Source organism: Polypterus senegalus, chromosome 3 (genome assembly GCF_016835505.1).
Source record: "Polypterus senegalus isolate Bchr_013 chromosome 3, ASM1683550v1, whole genome shotgun sequence".
Lineage (NCBI taxonomy): Eukaryota > Metazoa > Chordata > Cladistia > Polypteriformes > Polypteridae > Polypterus > Polypterus senegalus.
The window spans coordinates 256,887,998-256,904,827 of record NC_053156.1 but is presented as its reverse complement, the minus strand read 5'-3'; the positions used below and the strand labels follow the sequence as shown (position 1 = coordinate 256,904,827).

The following is a 16,830-nucleotide window of genomic DNA, read 5'->3' as shown; positions in this document are numbered from 1 at the left end:
TTACCACAAATTGCTGAGCAATTTAATTCAAGCTTGATTTAATTCAAGCAACATGGTGCAGTGACTAGTGCCAAACGACTGGAAAAAGACCAGTACCTTCCTTCTCAGATAATAAACTTCAGCACACTACACCTGACTAAGGGAGACTGTATTATATCTTTTAGAAAATATGAGATGATATGTCTGAAAAAACATGGTCTTTTCAGGTCTACACACACTTCAGGGTGGCATAAATACTGGAAGTAATTTGTTGGGGCTTTAGTCAGGTGTTCTTGTAGCCAAAGTGGGTGGGAGCAGAATTAAAGCCATCTCTAGCCAGTAGTGTTGAGAGAGGAACTGGATCAACAGGAGATGTTGGGAGGAACAGAGGCAAGGATTATGGAAGAAAGGGAGTCACAATTACCTTAATATGTAGAGCTGACAAAGTATTAACTACGTAATGCAGGTCCTTAAAGTCAGTCAAGATTTGTTTATGTGTGTTGCAAATTTTGTTTTCTATCCTGTGAGCACCTTTTTACTATGCTTTAAATAATAATTACATTTAAAATTTGCACTCTTTTAACCTTACTCCAGTACATTAAATAAATTAGCAAGGGCTGCCTTTCTATATTTTATTGCGGCAGTTAACTTCTTTTGAAACAAGAATAAAAATGAAAAATTAAGAAAAATACTAAATGCGTCCAAAGCATTATAAGATTTTACTCTTGGAAGTTTTCCCACCTTTGCCAGATAGAGGTGTGTCTCAGTTAGCAAATCCTTATGGTGCTTTGCAACTAAGCGAATCATATCATTGTACATCTTATGTTTTTTGTACATAGTTATTGCTAAATCTGGTTCATCTATAGTTGTGTAAAGCCTGCATAAAAAGAGAGGAACAAAACATATACTTGTCACTTTACAGATATAACACTGTTAGTTAATGTTTTCATTTTTATTCTATGTAATTCAAATATGTAAAGCATATAACAGTGCATAATATTTGTAAATCTAAATATAAAAATATCCAAAAAATATTAATTCCTGTTTTCCTCAATATGAAATAAAAATATTGTCAATTTTTTATGCTGCAAAACATGTTGAAGAAATAAATTCTAAATAACAGGACATACATGTTAACTGTGGAAAGTACAAATATAAAAATAGAAATATATTGCCACTCTTTATAATTAGAAATCTATACCTAATTAGAGAAATAAAACCACCCTCATTTTTCCATTTCATATCATAAATAAAAACATGCATTTTGCTTATCTAATAACTAGTCTGTTCCAGAAAGTAGGATTAGGGTGAAATCTGGTTAAAGTATTTTGAGATTCAAGGAAATCAGGCTAATTTCATTCCAGAGAACCTGAATTAAGCCAAACCTGTGTTTCTGGAACAGATTACACCAGTACTAGCCATGTGCACCCAACTACGTTGCGCATGTTAAAGTTGTCTGTGAAGGGCTCCCTGTTTAAACGCGGCTGCCAGTCGTGAACTGGGCCCTTCGTTGCACAGCATTATGATTTTTTATAAGGGAAACAAAATTACAAAAGAAAACCCTTGAATATTGATTCGATAGGAACGGCCTACTAGGAATCATTGTCCGAATCGTAATTATGAGGTGGTGTAGGAGCATTTCTGCTTCTGTCCGTTCACAGTCCATCTCGTTTTCACGACGCTGTCGTTTCCTCTCACGATCTCTTCTCAACCTTTCTCCAATCTCGCAGGTTGCTTTGTGGCAATCCAAAGAGTAAGGCAATATACACGGAGCAATGGTTATAAAAGGGGGACACATAGGTATCCAGGCTCTTTAAAGCATACATAGGGATCACTTCACTTACATGTGAGCAAGCCACGGTACAACTGTGAGACGCGCAGCACTCGCCAGCTACAATGTAACAATAATAATTTCCGGAACGTGCTGTTACGTTGTCATTCATTTTGCCCACTGTCTTTCTTTCATTCATATGTTACGTAGGCACGTACCTTTTATCTTCGGCAATCTCATTCTCTAACCAGGTCTCGGGAGCTAACCAGCGTAACACTGTCCATCACCCCTTTCGTTATTCCGGCACATTGTTGACATTCGTGAGTAACAACAACAACGTACTAAACTGGAAGGTGGTCTATGCATGCGTGGAATTCGCGGACAAACAAAGATCAAGATCTAAATGAAGATCTCTGTAGTTAATTTAAAGCACAACAATTTGTTTAGTTTGAATGTCTGTGTTTTGAGGTGTGACTGGAGTACTACAGTCTTCAGTAGTATAAGCCTGGAGGAGATTCTTAATGCAATGACTATGTTTTAGCTGTCTCTCTACTGCCATCTAGTGCTTCTTCTTCTAATTCATTCACAGACAAACAAAGATCAGGATCCAAATGAAGATTATATATAGAGATTATGTGACCTGTGAAGTCAAAGATGGGGATAACTTGCTAATTCTGTTTTTTGAAATGAGATCAGAATTTGCCTGTTCCAGAAAGAAAGATCTGACAAAATCCAACTCAGTTATTTGGGCAACTAGTGCTATGAAACTAACCTACAAATGGTAGGCTTGATGTGAAGGATTAACATTTTGAAGTCACTATCATTAAGGAGCAGAGCATCCAATTATAAGATCAAAGGTTGTAAATGTCCTGTCAGAAATGTTGATCCCAGATGCAATATTTAATTTATTTAAGATGCGGAAAAAAAATGACGAAATACTGAAAGTATCACGCCCCTTCTTAAATGAACAACTGACATAAAGGCACAACCCATTCATTAAATTCAGCCCAGAAAAACCTAATCAGAATCTGATAAGACATTCTGGCATGCCCAGAGGAGTGTCTATATGCAAGAGTCTCTACCATTTAACATACAAAGCTTTAATGTATCTAAGCAACTGTCTAAATCCTGACATGTTCAGTGTCACACATCATGGCTTTTAGCTGGCACTGATGCAGATCATAAACATTTACCTTTTTTTTTTTTTTTTTTGCAAAGGGCAGTTTTCCTCACAACACTGGATATGCCACAAATATTACTTAAGTGATCACAAAAGGTTTGCCTAACTTTGAAGCAATATCTGCTCACACACCCAGATGTACAAGCTGTCTTACTTAGCCAGAAGTAAACAACTACCAACAAAAAGAAATTCTACTGAGTCGCAGGTAGAGCAATCATATTAAACAACTGCACCATTTTTGAGCAATAATAAATGAAAGAAGACTTGCTGGTGAAACAAGCTGTCCACCTTCATTCCTTCTATGGAGTCCCTCACCTTTTAAAGAAATGCCTTTGAAGACTATCATCTTTTGCAGATACCTATACTGATATGCTTATTAATATAGTTTAGATTTGGGGTTCTGTAATAGAATAACACTATTACTTCTGCATTGCACTGTAGTTCATTTGACAGATGACTTTTACAAATTAAGCATTAAGCAAGTATGTATATTAAATAATAAGTATAAATATTATCATGTCCTCTTATCCATTCTTAAAATAATGTGAGATGCCACCCAAATAATTTCTGTACAAAAGTCAAGGCCTAAAAAATCTGGGGTCACAGGTTTGAACTGGGTAACCATTCACAGAGTGGGCACTGTGAGTCTTCTGTTGCAGATTTGTACATTGAGGCTATTAGAAATAAACTGGATACATTAGGATTAAAAGTCAAAACGGAGGTAAAAAGCTTAGGGGTAATTGTTGACTGTAATCTGAATTTTAAATCACATATTAATCAGATCACTAGGACAGCATTTTTTCACTTAAGAAACATAGCTAAAGTTAGACCTCTTATATCACTGAAAGATGCTGAGAAATGAGTTCACGCGTTTGTTTTCAGTCGACTAGATTACTGTAACGTACTCCTCTCAGAACTACCCAAAAAAGACATAAATCGTTTGCAACTAGTGCAGAATGCAGCTGCTAGAATCCTAACTAGGAAAAGAAAATCCGAGCACATCTCTCCAGTTTTGATGTCACTACACTGGTTACCTGTGTCATTCAGGATTGACTTTAAAATTCAGCTTGTGGTTTATAAAGCCTTAAATAATCTCGCCCCATCTTATATACTGGAATGTCTGACACCTTATATTCCAAATCGTAACCTTAGATCCTCAAATGAATATCTCCTTAGAATTCCAAGAACAAAACTTAAAAGAAGTGGTGAGGCGGCCTTCTGCTGCTATGCACCTAAAATCTGGAATGGCCTGCCAATAGGAATTCGCCAGGCTAATACAGTAGAGCACTTTAAAACACTGCTGAAAACATATTACTTTAACATGGCCTTTTTATAACTTCAATTTAACTTAATCCTGATACTCTGTATGTTCAATTCATTATGATAACTATTCATGGTGGCTCTAAAAACCGTACTGACCCCTACTCTCTCTTCTGTTTCTTTTTCCGGTTTCTTTGTGGTGGTGGCCTGCGCCTTCACCACCTACTCAAATCATCATGATGCTCCAACAATGATGGATGGATTAAAAGCCAGAAGTCTAAGTGACCATCATCTTCAAGTCCTTCCGTGTGAACCCTAAATCCAAAGAGGACTGTTTCATTTATGTTAGGTAGAATGCCCAGAGGGGACTGGGCAGTCTAATGGTCTGGAATCCCTACAGATTTTATTTTTTTCTCCAGCCGTCTGGAGTTTTTTTTTTTGTTTTGTTTTTTTCTGTCCACCCTGGCCATTGGACATTACTCTTATTTTATTTTCTTACTGTGTCTTTTATTTTTCTGTTCTTCATTATGTAAAGCACTTTGAGTTACTGTTTGTATGAAAATGTGCTATATAAATAAATGTTGTTGTTGTTGTTGTTACATGACAGTCATTAACCTTTGGTTTCTTTTATTATTAATTACCACACAATACACCACAATAATGTTCAACATCTATCACAGTAACAACTTACAAGAACTTTATGTATGCTGAACACTTAATGTCAAGGGTCTTACATCTTTATGATTATACTAAAATTACAAAAACAGAATACAATGCTTACTTATGGGCATATAACATTTCAAGTACAGTAATATCATCAATGGTACATTTTACACAATGCAACAATTCACCACACAATGTTTACACAAATTTTATTAAGTCTTTTACACACTCACTCTTCCATGGATATTCCTCCACATCACCTCCCTTTTCTTAGTTGCTGCTGCTGAATTGCTCCTTGTTTGGAGGATATGCTAAGAATACTCATGCACTACCATGAACACCTCTTGCTCTACTGGCATGAATTTTGTCCCCACTGCTTCTCAGACTTGTAATGTGTGGTTGATCAGCTGTTCAATACGGACTGATAAGGGCTTGTAAATTTGGTTGTGATGGTGCATTAATCCAATTAAAATCCAGTGTTCTGGAACCAGCTAATTGCAATATAGCAAACCATGATTTCTTCTGAGATCCAGGATTATCTAAATCTCTCTTTCTGGAACAGACCCCAGGATATCTAATTTCAAGATATCTTTTTAATTGTCCCTGCAAAGGCCTGGTGTCCTTGCCAAGACTTGTTCCTACTTTGTGCCCAAAGATCTGGCCACACCACGATCAAAAAATTCATTGAGCAAATCTGAAAATGTTGCCTTGTGCTAAATGTTAAGATCTCAAAATAAATTATCATAAAAATGTTCTGCTTTACAAACAGTACTTCCCATCTCTTCTAAAATAAGTTACATGTAATATTCTAAGGTGAAAATAATATTCTAAGGTAAATGCATATGTGATTCTTAAAATCAGCAGGAACCAATTCAGAAACATCTTACAGTGCACTTGACATATGAAGGGGTTAATTTGAGATCCCTCAAAATTATTCCCAGAAAATTTTAAAATAGGCCTAAAATTATTTCAAGAAATTGTAAAACATTTTCCATACCTTGAAATGAATTTTAAATTATCACAAAGGGAGAAATTCTAAGACAGTTTCCCACGTTTTTTCTTTTATTCGACATTTAGAAAAGCATAGCAGCATGATTTTTACATTTATAAGACATTTAGAAATAATTCTGCTTTTTCTATACAGTAAATTTAAATACTTAACTCTTTTTTGTTGATTTCATTATACTTTGCCCTTTCTCTGTGAAATTCCCTCCTTCATTGTATCTTTTTAATGACAATTAAAAAGGAGCAGAGCAAACACGCAGGCAAATAACACTGAATCATGAAAGGCTACAACTACTTTAGCGTCAGACCGACTAATTAGTAAATAATGGAATAATTAAACAATTAGAACATCTAGAAAAGTAGAATTAATATAAAGATGAAAATACTGTTAAAAAGAAAAAAAATATTATTCTCATATAACTGCTTGGTACATTTTAATATTTTGTTTTATCAAACTTAGGTTTTCTAATTTCTATATTGTTCCCAAAAAACAGAACTTGGGAAATAACAGTTAACTTAATTAGCCCAGGAGTTCAATTAAAAACAGAAGCTGGTTGGAACAAAAACCTGCAGCCACAGCGGGAAAACACTGTTCTAAGATATACAGTGATCCCTCGCTATATTGCGCTTCGACTTTCGCGGCTCCACTTCATTGCGGATTTTAAATGTAAGCATATCTAAATATATATCACGGATTTTTCGCTGGTTCGCGGATTTCTGTGGACAATGGGTCTTTTAATTTAAAGTACATGCTTCCTCAGTTTGTTTGCCCAGTTGATTTCATACAAGGGACGCTATTGGCGGATGGCTTAGAAGCTACCGAATCAGAGCATGTATTACATATTAACTAAAACTCCTCAATGATATACGATGTGCTTCCCGAGTGGATTGTTTGCTTTTCTCGGTCTTTCTCTGACATTCTCTGCGCATGACGGAGGGGATGTGAGCAAAGCGGCTGTTTGCACAGAGACTGTTTGCCTAGAGGATATGGACGCTCCTCTAAGAAATGCCGCTTTATCGCGGTGGCCCAAAAGCACGTATTGATTTTTTGATTGTTTACTTTAATCTCGAGGGCTCTCTCTCTCTGACGTTCTCTGCTCCTGACGGAGGGGGTGTGAGCAGAGGGGCTGTTTGCACAGAGGCTGTTTGTTTAGAAGATACGGAGGCTACTCTAAAAAATGCTGAAAGACTTACCTTCACATTGCTCCCTTCTTTGCGGCTGCTTTATCGCGGTGCTCATACTTAAAAGCCCAACAGCATGTATTGATTTTTTGATTGTTTGTTTTTCTGTCACGCTCTCTCTATCTCTCTGACATTCTCGGCTCCTGACGACACTCGTTTGAAGAGAAGATATGTTTGCATTCTTTTAATTGTGAGAAAGAACTGTCATCTCTGTCTTGTCATGGAGCACAGTTTAAACTTTTGACTAAAGGGTGTTATTTCATGTCTAGAGGGCTCTAATAATGTTAACAATGTGGGAGAGTTTATAAGGGCTTAAAATATATAAAAATAACCATACAAATGTATGGCTTCTACTTCGCGGATTTTCACCTATCGTGGGGGGTTCTGGAACGCAACTCCCGCGATCGAGGAGGGATTACTGTATAAAAATCTATTGGAGATATCTTAAAAATACATATTTCAAATATATTAAATGCATTCCAGTTCCAGTTATCTTCCTATAATAAAACAGACAGCGAAGTATCCATTATAAAAGGGAAAGCGTTTTGCAGGAAGTCTTTAAAACATATTTTTTCACTGCCTGTGGTGACCATTATATGCAAAGAAAAAAATGACATGTAGTGCCTAAACACATCTAAATGTACCTAAACATCTTGATAAATGCATCACCTATTTAAAAGGGGCTCTGCTTATGAGCACTACAAACAGCAGTTACACATTACCTCTCTGCTTCCTTGAACTTCCCTTGCTTTTCAAGCTCTTCTGCCCTTTTCCTGTAGAGTTTTGTAACATCTTCTTGATTCATACACTTTGTTGCCAGCTGAAATTGATATAAATAAACAAGTAAATAAAGTAGCCCTCAGGTTGTGGGTTAAGATCCCACTATTGACACTCCATGGCCACAAGTAAGTCACTTCAACTGCATGTGCTCCAATTGGAAAAACAAAAGAAACAGAACCAATTGTATCTTAAATTTGGAAATCACCTTGGATAAAGGTGTCAACCAAACAGTAAATAAATAAATAAATATCAGGTCTATGGCATTGGTATCATTAGAAAATCTTTATATGGTGTGGATGATGTGATGCTACAGATCAGCACATGTTGAGGCCTCTGGGCCAGTACCTAATAATTTCATTTGCAGTGGGAGGCACTAAGTCTAAACTCAGGGGTTTGGTAATGAGCTTTAACAACACAGTGTTAGATGCTGAGCTGTAATCTATACACAAAAACTGCCATGGCAGAGTTCTATCATACAGATATGCCAGGATTGATATGGATTGCTAAAGACATATGGCATCCTCTGTGGGCCAACTGTGAGGTTATGCAAACTGGATGTGGTCCTCTTTATCTGTAATATTTTGCTTAATGTGTCCCAACAGCAGTCTCTTAAAGCACTTCCTTACTATAACAGTGAGAGCCACCGGTCTGTAGTCATTCAGATGTCTTTGTGAAGCAGGTAGAGACCATAGATTTTTTCAGCAAATGATTAAAGGTGTCATTGAAGACATCAGTCAACTGGCTGCTATAGGCTTTTAAAACAAACCCTGAAATTACATCTGGAAGTGTTATGAACTTTTACTCAATTAAATGTCATGTACAGAAAAAAGAAAGATGAATCATGTGGTGTTACATTCCAGTTTTAAACACTGGGCTACTGTTATTTTACTAACCATAAACCATTTTGTTAACCATTACTTTTTCAACGTATCTTGAATTTACAAAATATAGTGTTCTGAGGTTGTGAAGGGAAACTGTTCTGAATTAAATAAAAAAAAATAAAAATAATTTTTTTTAACAAAAGTGAATCTTTATCGAGTATGTGAGTGCAAGGGTTAAACATAAACAAGGATGTGAAGCTCAGCTGGAAAAGGTTTTCTGGCATCCACACTATACTTTTTTAATGTTATTAAGTGTTTGCTATAAAATGGTTTAATTGCTAGGATGTTTAAAACAAGCTCCTGTCATTTTGTGGGGATGCATTAAGAGCAAAAAAAAAAAAAAAAAAAAGCAGGCAGATTAAAACAGGGAAAAAGGAAAAGAACGTAATATATTCTTTCTGTTTCTTAACAAATGACTCCTAGAGCCAAACAGTGCTGCTCAGGCACAAACGTTATGTTTTGATTTAATTACTCCTACTCACAAGAACAGGAGTTTCTGGAGGTAATCAATAAATGACTAACAAGACAGGAAGCCTCTCTAGATTTAGTGCTCCATAACAATCAAGATTGGATTCAGGAGATAGGTATGATTAAACCATTAGTATCTGTTAACTATAATATAATAATGCATTTCACATTTGGCAGGGTGCATTTTCAAAAACTAAAACAGTTAAAATTTAAATTTAGCTGGGCAAAATTTGATGGCAGTGTCCAAATGAGATAAATTGGGTTAAGCTTTTTTTTGATTGATAACCAAGGAGATGTGGGTCAGGCTTAATAATGTTTTACATTTAATACATGAAATGTATAGTCCAAAACTTAGAAGCAGTAATAAATTAGAGAAAACTCTGCAATAATAAAAACTCCATTGCTGATTTTTGAAGCATAAAAAATAGTAACACATTTCTTACCATTTAGCATCTGGAAGTAACTGAAGCAGAACATAGCACTATACATCCGTTCATTATGAAATAAAATTTAGCATTTCAGTGGATGCTGTTTCAAATCTGACATACCTTATGAGCATGTTCCCACTGTCCTGCTTGAGTATACATCTCTATTGCTTCAGATATACGATCTGATTTGACATAGAATCTTTCGGCCACCTGAAAAAAATAAAATAAAAATTAGAAAAATGAAACAGAGAAAAAGACAGTATGTATAAATCTGGCAAAATCAGGTACTGTAAAAATTTGATTCAGTGTATTAATGTTTACTAGACACCCAAGTTCTCACTGCATGTTTCTTTTTCTTTAATTCTGCAATAACTTAAACAGATACAAAACATTGACACTTCCTCACAGTACGGGTAATGTGCCGCGTTCGGGATGCGCAACCGCTCATTCGACACAAAGTCAAACCAGCGGTATCCAAGGATTCTCCAAAAAGACACAATACCGAAGGAGTCCAGTCTTCGTCTCAGGTCACTGGAGAGCATCCATTTCAACCAACTCTAAAGACTTGAACCTTCGTCTTTTTGCAAAGATAATGAGAGCACAACACACCCCTTTTCAGTGACCCCCATAGTCTTTCAATTTGTCTACTAACTTCATAGGAAAAGTCACCAGAGACATAAATGTCACTGCTGAGGTAAGTAAACCTTTTGAAGAGGTCAACATTCTCTCCACAGACAGACACATTGCTGATGGCTGTGCCCAAGAGGTCTTTAAAGGCCTGGATCTTGGTTTTAATCCAAAACACTCACAAGCCCAGACACTCAGTCCACTCACTCAGTCTCTTGAGAGCCCCAATCAGAGCCCCCATTAACTCTGTGAAGATCACAGCATTGTCAGCAAAGTTGAGATAAGTGAATCTCTCTTCACCAAAAGATGTCCCACAGCTTCTGGACCCCACAACCTTGCCCAAAACCAAGTCCATGCAAGCCACAGAGTAAGAGCAAGAACAAACCCCTGACGAATCCCAGAATTAACTGGGAAAAATGCAGGGGTTCTGCCTCCACTCTGCACAGCACTCACAATACCAGTGTATAGGTCAGCCATGATATCCAGCAAATTTGGGGGATCAAACAAAGTCTCAGGATGTCCCACAGGTCAGCTCAATTAACAGAGCTGAACAATTTAGGAAAATTGACAAAGGCTGCAAAGAAACTCTGCATATGATCAATACTTATTTCAATTCTCATAAAACATAGTAGTAAATGCCAACATTAACTAAGACAAAATAACTTATTAAAAAATATGAGTATAATTTGTTTGATGTAAGAAAAACAAAAATTTAGAGTGTAAAATGCAAACAAGAGATCAAAATAAACAACAGTAAAAAGAGTTATTTTGCACAATTCAAGAAACATGGTTGTTTGCGCTATAGTTTCATCTTTTGAATAAAAACTATACAATTTACCTGTATTTCTGCAAGTTAATAAAACACCTGCTTTACAATTAAATGAAGAATAAGTAAGTAAAATTAGAATAATTAATGGATATTTTGCCCTGTGAAAGAAACCAAATTTTGCAGATTTTTTCATCATGCCATTAACTCTAACTCTACAAAATCTGTGGTGAGTGTTACCTTGATCATAATCAAGAAAAGCTAAAACTCTCAAAGGCGTAACAAGGGACGATTAAATAAAATCATAAAATAAAACAGACAAAGCAAATATGACCCATATTTTCACTGCAAAGTTCAACAGCCACTGGCAAGGAATAGTCTTTAAATATTACCAAGGATTACTTTAGTGGCAATCCAAATAAACACTTCCTGGACTATGAATTACTTCTTGCAGAAATTTCTCTAGTGATCCCAGGCAACCTCTGCACCATGAGGACCACTTCCTAAATAAAGGGTCAGACATTCTTCATGTGTGCTATGCTGCTTGATCTCAACAATACTTAACTGGGATCCAAAACATGCACGTAAGAACCTGTTGCTAACAAATATTGATGGGGGAGCTTTTTTTTATCTTCTTGTAGTTTTTACTGTATACTTCAGTACCTATGCAGTAATAACTTCCAAGGTACCATTTAAACAATGTGGCAAACCCTTGAATGGTGGCTATTTAGTGATGCTGGTACTTGAAAGGGTTCTCCAGCTAGCAGCATGGGTTCTTCATTAGAGTGTGTGCTCTACAGATATATCTCATCGTGTACCAGCCTTGTGCCCCTTGCCAGTCAGGCAACCTGCTACAAAGTGTATTAGTCAATTTGCTGTGCTGCACCTGCACTTAACTTAGTATTCAAATGTGGGAATATGCTGTATCATTTAATGCAAACTACTTATAGCAGTTTAGACTTGTTTACTTACCTCAAATTCTTGTACCGATGCATAGTGCTGGGCTATTATGTAGTAATACTTTACTGCCGCTTTGTCATCCTGGAGTTCCAAAATATGGACAGCTTTCTTCCACTGCCGTGCTCCAATAGCAGCCTCAATAGCTTTTGAGGAGCAGCTGTTAAATAAATAAACCTTCAAACTAAAATGTTTCTAGTAATATACTTATGCCAAAATAGTGCTCAATAATTCAGACAAAAGATCCAAAACATCCTGAATGAGAAGATAACTTTAAGAAGCAAATATGGTAAAGGTGGAAAGAATGCATTCAAGAGAACAAAACAAATGAAGAGTTTAATACACAGACCTTTTAACACATAAACTAGCATTTTAGGTATGATTTTTATATCCAGTAAAATAAATGTGGAGAAGTCTTCAGAAGTCATACATGCACCCAAAAGACAACAATTCTAATGTATAAAAAGGCTCATCCGTATAAATGCTTATTCTTCCTAATGTTCAATGGATTGTGCACTTTACAAAAACTAACTGAAATTAATTCCATTAACCTAGGGCACTAATGATGAAACATTCACAGCCTATTTACTACAAATACATTATTGATTTAAAAACAGAAAAAAAATCTCTACACATTTGCAGCATTTTAGAAACTATTTTTGGGAGAGATTTTTGCAGCTTTACAAGACTCACCCAGCTTCAATGTAATGATTGATTGCAGCATCCATCTGCTTCTGCTGCACCAAGTAATCTCCCCAGGCCTCTTCTAACTTGACAACATCCGCAGGGAAAGCAAAACGTGCAAGCTCCACCGCTTGGCAAAAAATGAAAATACAGTAACATTTTACTTTTGTTATTATATTTGAAATGAAAACAACATATAATATATTTAAAAATAAATTCATAAAATGAAGAACACTTTGGACATTCATGGGACATCTAAAAATGCACTGACAAATATCTGAATGTTTTTTGCAACACAGATTCAAAGGGTCCTGAACTTATTTCTGGAGTCTTCTGGATAATACGATAAGTCAACTTCAAAGCATGCATATTATATTGTTAAATTTTGCTAAAGTTCTTAGCTCAAATACTCTATGGATTACAGGATATGATATAAAACAAACATTTGAAGACTGCATCTTTTACTGCACAATAAATGTGTGCTTTTTATTTGAAGCACGTTTTTCTTGGAAGAACTTTGATGTTTAGAAATATCAAAAAATTTGGTATTCATTTTATAATGTAAAGGATGATAGGTAGAGTAATGACCAAAAGTAAGCATGAAAATACTTCAGTGTCAATATTTCACATCACCTGAAGAGAAGCTAACAATTTTTTAAGTAACCTAAAGACTATTACTTACCTTTTCTAAAGGCAAATCCCTTTCGATAACATTCCAGGGCCCTTTGATGATTTCCAGTTTTTTCAAACAGGTCTCCTGCCTTTAATAATATAAATTAAAGGTCAGTTATACAGTTTAAAATTGGAAGATTTTGTCATCATCAGTCATTTTCCAATCCGCTTATTCCTGAACAGCATCAATGAAGGGTGTTGGGAGCCTATCCCAGGTAGCAAGGGATGCAAGGCATGAACAATCCCCTGGAATGGGTGCCAGTTCATCGCATAGTGAACACACAAACACATGCGCACACACACACACATGCACGCGCACACACACACTAACATACTATGGGCAATTTAGTATTGCTAAGGCACCTAACCTGTATGTCTTTGGACTGTGTACATCTGGATGAAACCGACACAGACACAGGGTGAATATGCAAACTCCATGCAGGGAAGACCCAGGACACATACCCAAGTCTACTAACTATGAGGCACCACTGTACCACCATGCCACCCTTAGAAGATTTTGCTTTTAAAAATATTTTGAAGTGGTTTTCTTCCCTAAAAAAGCATGCATTATTACTTTGGTTAAACTGACAGTGACAACTGTAAGATATTTCTATTGTTTGTAGGTTGGAGTTCACACTACACCATCAATAACATGTTATAGTTTATTTAAAAAGGAAAGACAAGCAACCAGAAAGGGGGGGGGCGCATGGTTGTGTTAGGGAGGTGTAGCCGGATGGAGAGAAGGAAAGAATTAGCTCTGTGTTGTAAATTCATTGTTGTCTTTATTATTAAAAAACTTGATAAATAGTGCATAAACAAAAACACAATTTCCCCTCAGGAATTAAATATTTGTACCAAATATCAAATAAACTGGGGTGACCAGTTTACTCTATAGATTGATGACTCCTCTGCTACATTATGAGGTCACTTAGAAACCACCAAAAACATGACTTTATCAGCTGTTATTTAATCAGAGCTGCAAAGACCATTCTGTTAATGCAAATTTGATAGTATATGCTAAGTACAGTCTGGGCTTTCTCATGTACTGCCTGTTTCATATCACCCTATGATATTTCAATACAATGCAAATTGGGACTTTGTCAAGGCCAGTCCATAACCCTCCGTTTCTTCATTTTGAGTCATTCGTTGATGGATTTGCTAGTGTGCTTTAGAACATTATTTTGTTGAAATTTCCATTTCTAGTTCAACTTTTAGCACACTTTGATATGATGCAGAATTCATAGATTACTTGATGACTGCAAGCAGCTCAGGCCCTGAAACAGCAAAGGAACCCTCAACAATAAAATTTCCACCACTATGCTGCATAGTTGGCATGTAGTTCTTCTCCTGAAATCCTCTGTTTGGTTTGCGTCAAACATGTCTACTGTTACTGTGGCCAAACAACTGTATCTTTGATTCATCTGACTAAAGCACACTGTTAAAGGCTTGGTCTTCAACAATATAAAACTACCTGTATAGTCTTGTTCTTGTTTTTGGACAGCAAAGACTTTTCTCTAGCACATCTCTCATACAGGTCAAATGTGCTCTGACATCAACTTTTGCAAGAGTTACCTGCAGATCCTACAGTCAAAATTTGAGGTTCTTAGGGCTGAATTTGCTGGGCCTGTCAGTCCTAGACAAATTAGTAGTTGTTTAAAATCTATGCTACTTACAGTGAAATGATTGATTTCAAATAATTTGGCCATCTTTTTAAATCTCTTACCAGATTCATAGACATCCACAGCCTTCTTTCTAAGTTCCGTAGATAGCACTTTTGATCTTGTCATGATGACAACACACACGACAATAACAAAGAGAACAGACCCCAGACCCTAGATATCTGCATTTTAAATAAGACAGCTTTCACATGCATACTCCCAAAGGAGGCTCTAATCATTGGTACCTAATCTGGTAACCTAATTCTAATTTTATGAATTTGAAAAGGCATTAAATGTATGGGTGTAATTATGTTTTCCACTTAAACAATCTGTATTTTATGTTAATTTATATTATGAGAATGAATACACTGTGTCAACTTTGTGTCATTTGTTCAATTATATCACTGTTATCTGTAAGCAATACTTGTATGAAGATCCCAAGGTCTGCCTGTTCAACAAAGTCAACAATTTCCCATGGGGTGTTCTTATGTTTTCACATGACTTCACATCATGTATAAGACATTAAAAACATCTTTTAAAAAAATATCTTAGAATTCTATATCTTACTCATTAAGGTGGTTTATGATTTTAAAAACCACTGCCAAAATATTGTTTAATTTATCGTCCCATTAAACAACTGTCAAAAAGCAAGCGTGAACATGCTCAACCAACTTAAATATTGAAAAGTGAATAAATTACAGAAGATAACATCCATCCAGCCTTATGTAATTCAGGGTGATAATCCTGTTCTGGATGGTGATCACTTGTGCACGGCTTAATTCTCCATGCATGTTAATGATATGGAGAAAAACTGGAGAATGCTAAACCATAAAGAGAACATCCAAATTTCACACAGATCAGGCCACAATTCAACCAATGCACAATAGAACATAACATTTCAAGTTATTCACACCAACAACAATATGTTTACTATCTCTATTGCTTTCATATCAAGATAACATGAACCATCATTTTTATATTTATGCTAAAACAATGCTTAATGACTCAATTAATAACAAATTAAATGCATGAATGAAAGTATTATACTAGGCCTTTGGGCAAAATGTCAGTTATCTGAAATCATCTGATAATATAATCTGCGGTGGCTGATGCCCTGCCTGGGGTTTGTTCCTGCCTTGCGACCTGTGTTGGCTGGGATTGGCTCCAGCAGACCCCCGTGACCCTGTGTTAGGATATAGAGGGTTGGACAATGACTGACTGACTGACTGATAATATAATTATATTAAACTTTATATATTGTTTCAGTAACATACTACATTTTGTTTGCATATTCGTTATAAAGATAATAGAAAACAACCCATCAACATAAAATAGATAATCAGTCAATTTAAAAACAAAAATGCAAAAAAGTGACAACACAACATTTTTTTCTATAGGGGAGAATGCAAACTGAAAACTTACTAAATACAAAATACAAAAAAATACTTACTAAACTTACTAAATACAAAAATTATTGGCTAGCTTAGTTGTTTTACATTTGGCTAGGTATGAAAGTATACATCAAAATTACCCAATAATACTTACCCTTTCATGAAAATCGCCTTTGATTAATGAAGATGTAATTCTGCTTACAATATTGTTGTTGGCTATTAATTCATCCCTGCTTAGAGCTAAACGGGCTGCCTTGGCTGGCAAGCCTGCCTTTAGATATAAATCAATAGCACCGCTGTAGTCATGTTCATTTTCCTTTAATTCACCAGCTTTCTCATCTTGGTTTGTTTCCATTAGCCACTGATAATAACTCCTCTTAAGGTTATCTAGTTCAGGATGACCCTAAGCAGGATTAAAAGAGTAGAATATGTCACATTTTTCAAAATACGATTAAATATTTTAAAAATATTAAAACTG

At 35.8% G+C, this 16,830-nt stretch overlaps 1 protein-coding gene across 1 annotated transcript in view; it reads right to left on the bottom strand.

Annotated features, from left to right (window-relative positions):
* Nucleotides 1–16,830, bottom strand: part of ift172 (intraflagellar transport 172) — a 119,497-nt gene that overhangs the window by 55,261 nt on the left and 47,406 nt on the right. The window contains exons 22-28 of the mRNA XM_039748938.1: nt 16,507–16,755; nt 13,314–13,392; nt 12,641–12,761; nt 11,963–12,107; nt 9,718–9,807; nt 7,763–7,860; nt 721–856 (exon numbers count right to left, since the gene is read on the bottom strand). Coding sequence (XP_039604872.1) covers nt 721–856; nt 7,763–7,860; nt 9,718–9,807; nt 11,963–12,107; nt 12,641–12,761; nt 13,314–13,392; nt 16,507–16,755 — 918 coding nt within the window. The remainder of the gene's footprint in view (nt 1–720; nt 857–7,762; nt 7,861–9,717; nt 9,808–11,962; nt 12,108–12,640; nt 12,762–13,313; nt 13,393–16,506; nt 16,756–16,830) is intronic.